At 31.5% G+C, this 5,882-nt stretch overlaps 1 protein-coding gene across 3 annotated transcripts in view; it reads left to right on the top strand.

The window, feature by feature from the left end:
* The first annotated feature begins 217 nt into the window (after positions 1-217).
* Positions 218-5,882, top strand: part of LOC106457916 (M-phase phosphoprotein 6-like) — a 16,588-nt gene continuing 10,923 nt past the window's right edge. Inside the window, exons 1-2 of one of the 3 annotated variants that reach the window (XM_013917365.2) lie at positions 218-267; positions 3,987-4,070. In XM_013917365.2, the coding sequence (XP_013772819.1) occupies positions 4,014-4,070 (57 nt within the window). In that variant the 5' untranslated portion in view covers positions 218-267; positions 3,987-4,013. Of the gene's footprint in view, positions 364-3,986; positions 4,071-5,882 lie in introns of all 3 variants that reach the window. The other 2 variants (XM_013917364.2, XM_013917363.2) reach the window with 2 other exon arrangements.

The following is a 5,882-nucleotide window of genomic DNA, read 5'->3' as shown; positions in this document are numbered from 1 at the left end:
TCCTTGCAGGTTTTGCTGACATTCAACCGCCTTCATACATAACACTGCTAAGTTTGATCATGAGAGTTTTGAATATAAACAAGTTCATTAAAAAATTGTTTGTATTACTTGTGTTTCATCAAAATATGACATTATTGGTAGTGGTGAATACTTTTGCAAAGCACTTTACTTTTTTATGGGAAAATAGAAACCTCTTCTTCACTGTTCCAAAACGCGACTTTTACACAACAGAGACCGCTGTAGTTATTCTGTGGCTTGAAGTGTTGAGTACGTTTAATTCTATGCCTAAGTCTAAAATAAGAATATAACAAGCTTATTTGAATAGATTTTTGATTTCCTTGCATTGAATAACTTCAGAAGTAAGTAAGTTGAATATTAGTGCTATGAATTCTAAAATGTTAGTTCTTTTCTACAAAGAGTGCTAGGCCTAACTGGTGTTATATCATTCAAATTGCGATCATGTGCTACACATTCGCAAAAATAAAGCGCCAGTTTAGCGCATACTTTCTGCTACAATGACTACACTAGTCTCTACGATGCAATTCCAACATAGGCTAAATAACTAAATCTGGGGTTTTGTATTTTCTGTAGAGAGGTATTCACATAGTTCGTAGTTTATCACAGTATTCGGGTTTTTCTTTCAATTATTAAAAGGCAGAAGAAGGGTTGTCAGAGGCATATTTAAAAAATTATCTAGTGGTTGTTGATAAATTCTAGAGATTACACAAAAATGGAAATTTAGGTTAAAATTCAAATGACAACCATGGTGGACCAAATGCACCCACTATGACCCAGTGTTTAAACTAATTTAATGTGCCCGATTAGGTATCTGAGGTTCAGTGCATTTCATTCTTATCAAGCATGAAGTAGCACCATGGACTTTCTGTGCTGTGTTCACTGTGAATATGATAATCGAATTTTTGGTACTATAAACCCTAAAATTTACCAATTGGTCAATGATAGGGTTGGTTCCATGGTTTGTTTCCTGTTCAAGAAAACATTAAGAGTGAGAAACACAAACTAATGTTTTTTGGCACAATGAAAGGTAATATCTTTATTATCAGTTACAGCTGACTAGTTTCAGTAACACAGTTACTCTTCACTAGGGTTAGTATCTACACTATCAGCAGATATTTAGCTACAATATATTTAGGGAAGGAAAGTAAATCATAAATGAGGGATTACTGTATATCTACTTATACATACATTTCTTTGAAATTTTAATGTGTTCTTATGTTACCTAAACCTAAATGAATTTTTTCTTTTGTTCATGTAATGAAACAAACATATTTGAAGATAATAGAATTAAGTACATTTAATACAAGCTATGTTATAATATGTTCATTGTATTTTCAGTCAAAGTACATATACTGGTCACCATATGAACCATTTTTCTATTCCCATTTATATGGATGGTTTGAAATCAGGTGAATCTTTGGGCCCTGCCATGGTTTGTTGTGGCTTGGAGGTTGCTCACAGGATCTCCTCTACAGTTTCTGTGTTCACTGCCGAGTTGTATGCTACTTCTCTTGCCCTTGATCATGTAGAAGCTGTGCAGTACACCAAATTTACTATTTACACCGACTCTCTTAGCTCTTTACCAGCCATGGAATTGCTTAACATTAGTTCTCACCCTGTTCTCATCGATATTCAACAACAGCTGGCCAATTTTTCTTCATCTTCCATTACTATCCAGTTTTTCTGAATAACTGGCCTTATCAGTATTCACAGGAACAAGCTTGCTGACACTGCAGCTACGAGTGTCTGCTCTGGTGCCGTCACGGCCATGCCTGTCCCATATATGGACTATGGTCCTGTATTCAAGGCACAACTTCACACCAGTTGGAAGTTGACTTGGGGTGAGCAACGTCATAACACACTTTTCCAGATCAAACCTTCTGTTGCTCTTTGGCCATCTTGTTTCTGTAAGGATCAGAAAGAGGAAGTTGTCCTGGCTAGGCTACGCATTGGTCACATTTTTTTGAACTCATCGTTTTCTTTTATCTGGGACTGATCCTCTAATGTGTGGCATTTGTGACACTCAAGTCACAATAGCCCACATTTTACTGTCGTTCTGTTGTTATGACTGAGCTACAGCACCATTTTAGACGTGTTTTCAAAGGGCTTATCCCCAACATTGGATGGTGTCATTGGTGATGGTCACACTGTCCAACTTGATTGTATTTTAAAATTTTTATGAACCATTGGCCTTTTTAATTCTATTTGAATCTTTTATCTGAATTTTGAACATTGGTTAGTTTTAACTTGATTTATTTTTACATTTTTTTTTAATTTTACTTTTGCAATTTTTACCAGTTGCTTGGGACAGGTAGCGTAGTTGCTTTGTGCCATTAACTGCCAAACAACCAACCAACCTATACTGATGTGATTGATTTACCTCAGTTACTGGAACATATAAATTATAAAGTTTATAAAAAACAGATCCAGAGCATGAATTTTGGATTAATATTCAAATATGACCAAAAAAAGGTTTACAGAAGAATAAAAGCTGAGAATGATATTTATGATGTAAAATGAACAATTTTTGCTCTTACATGCGAATATAGGAGGAATTATGAAGGAATGAGATAAAATAGAATGCCAGCATAGACAAATTGGACTTCATGGTTTTATCAGCTACAAATAATGTAGTCTCTCTGTAGCTGATTATCATATAGTAAGGTTATGATACTTATCTAATTTCCAAGTATGGTAACTGAATAAGAAATGCTATCCCCTAGAAAAAAAAATCACCCTCAAAATACACGTACATCAAATTGCTGATATCTCCACTGTAACAAAATCCAAAATTTACTCTTTCTTTCCACTAAAAAAATTCAAAATTATTGAATCTCATCAGAATTTTTAATGAAGTGACAATTGTTGAAAAAAGTTATGCCATAAGTTTATTTTCTGTAGTCACTGTTTAGAGTACCAGTATTTTTATTAAACTTCTTTTGTTGTTTTTATGTGATAAGTTAATTGTAACATCAGCTTTAATTTTCTACTTTAATAGGCTTTCTAAATAACTATTAGATTGGTCATTCCAGGAGTTTTATTTAGGTGTTGTTGTTTTTGTAAGTGAACAGCAATTTTGGTTTGAATACATTCCATTTTGATCTTCCTAATAATTCTAGTAAGACTTTTTAAAGCACATCAATTTTCTCATTTAAGCATTACTCCTAATCTTCATACTCTGAAAAATGTCTTATATCAGAAAATAAATTTTTTTAAGCATTACCACTAAGTCTTGATTATAACAGTAAAAACAAATACATCATGATCTTTGGTACCTGATCTTCAATATATGTATTTCTGAAAAAAATATTTCAAATTATTTCACTCTGTGATGAATTACTGATTCATTCCTTTCAAAAATTTTGTTACAGTGTGATTTTCTTTTTTTATATAGTTGGCATAATTTGCAATTATTATTGTTTAATATTCTTACAAAATTATAATAAAGTTCTACATAAATGTATCAGAAAAATGTGTTTTTGGTTTTTAATCATGCAAAAGTACTTCCGAACTTCCTAACAGTTTTCACAAAAATATTCTTTGTCAGTTTATAATTTAAAAATAATATATGTTGTATATTCTTTTTGGAACTTGCATGAAACATCAAGTATGTAAATTGCAAAAGTGGGTTGTATTTTATGGAAAATATTACTGAGAATGACGAAGTTTTCTCTTTGACTGCTCCTGCCTGTTGTCTTACTCTTGAAATAGACAGAAGCAGTCCATTAAAGCTAAACCTCTACCATTTATGCATTGCCTAAATTACCCTATAATTACTAAGAATTTTGTTTTAATGCTGAGAAAAAACTTGAAGTATGTTTAAGCCAAAGTTTATTATTATATAATAAAAAAAATATTTTTTTAATCCTTAATAAATGTTTATGGGTGGTTTTAATCTTGTTTATAATATGTTATTGAAAAATAAGTTCTTTATATTTATTTTGAATAATATTTTTTATATATTGCAGGTTTTGATAGAAAAGACTACTCCAAAGATGACTATGGAACCTAGGGAAAAAGTAAAACTTTCTAAACATGTATTAGACATGAAGGTACGTGTAATTTTGAATCCATTGACTCGTATAGAAAGTGTAGCCTAATATTCTAGCCTTTAATATTAAACTTGATTTTTACATATTTATATACATGTCAGTCCTTGTTCTGTGTTAAATTCTACCATCAATCCCTTTCATGAGCTTAAAAAAAGTTTTGTTTATTTCACTTTCTTATAACCTTTATTCATGTATTAATAAAACAAAAGTTCTTTATGACCTGTTAATATATTTGTAAACTGCACAATGATTTGTTTCTGTTGATATCATATCTACTAATACATTATCACAAATAATACTTAAAAAGCTGCAAAATGTCACCATTAAAGTCAATATTGATATTCAATGAAGAGGTACCACATGAAATTGGAACCTAGGGGAAGAAGGGGGAAGTTGCCCTATGGTATCTACTTCACACCATACCCAAGTTTTAATAAGGCAGCAGCATCATCGTCACTATCTAAATGACTATGCTCTGAGATAGTAGTTCAAATTTCAGGAAAGCTGTTTTCAGTTTCATCCCTATCATTGTCGCTTTGAATACAGTTTATTTTATTGTTGTATAAACTCTACATAACACAGTTGAAATATGGAAACCTTAACAACTCGTATTATAAAATGAGGTAATTTAAACCAATTTTACTTTTCCATGTTCTAAAATATTCATACAAACTATCTTTGTAAAAAGAAAAAGGGAATTTTTTTCTTAGCTTAAGCATACAACACATCATCAGACAAACTCATTCCACAACCTTACAATTCTAACATTAGCCTCCCACTCATTCTCTTTCATGTAATTTACTGCAGTTTATGAAAGTTGGATTTCGTAGGGTCATGGAAATGACTTATTAACTTTACAATGGGTTTCAATATTTTATTCAAATTCTTTAATCTATGCATATGAAAGGTCAGGCTTGAACAAATGTAATTTGACATCACAGTTTAATGTTGTGATCTATCCAGTTTAAAATTAATATAACTTTGAGCTATCAGATAGGTTTGTTAAATAACTAGAAATTCAATCAGGATAGTGATTACAGAGTATTACAAAACTCCTACTTAACTGAGTCAGTGTTAAACATTATATTAAACAAGACTTGACAGAAGTATAAAATATAGCTAACCTTTATTTAAAGTAAAACACTGTGTGTGCAGACTTGTAAATGCTGGATGTTCTCTCAGATCAAGATCATCTATCAGATTGCCAAACATTGCATTTATTCAGAGTGACGTGTGCTAACACATCCCTAACACACTCCAGGTTTACTTATTGAGTTCTCTTCTACTACATTTAACAACAGGTCATTCAGGCAATATTATGCCATAATGGTTCTTGAACAACTTTTCACAAACTTTAGAAAGGAGAAGCTTCTCTCATTACTGCAAAATACCACAAAGTGTCAGGTCTAGCTTTTATAGTTTTGTAATGTGGCTACTTGCATCTAGTACGATACTGTTGCTCAGAAACAGATAATTGCCTTTTAGTGTAGTTGGTGGGTGTGACTTTCTCTGTGGATTGGAAGTTTGTATTCCTACTCTGCCATCTGTGGATTGACCCCTTCTGTACAGTAACTTATGTTACATATTAGAATTTCAAATGGTCTGAAACTGAGCTAAATGATACTTTAAATTTAGTAGTCAAATTATATGTTAGATTTAGCAATTAAGTAAAAGCCGATATATAGTCAGTTTATGATATTTGTCAACAAGATTGATACACAGTTTTTTTTTTAACACATGTTTTAATATACACACAACAACACAATATACAATAACAATTATTACAAATGGTTATTACAAACAATGATTTAT

The sequence above is a fragment of the Limulus polyphemus genome, unplaced genomic scaffold (genome assembly GCF_000517525.1).
Source record: "Limulus polyphemus unplaced genomic scaffold, Limulus_polyphemus-2.1.2 Scaffold391, whole genome shotgun sequence".
NCBI classification, from domain to species: domain Eukaryota; kingdom Metazoa; phylum Arthropoda; class Merostomata; order Xiphosura; family Limulidae; genus Limulus; species Limulus polyphemus.
This window is presented reverse-complemented; position numbering and strand designations above follow the sequence as displayed.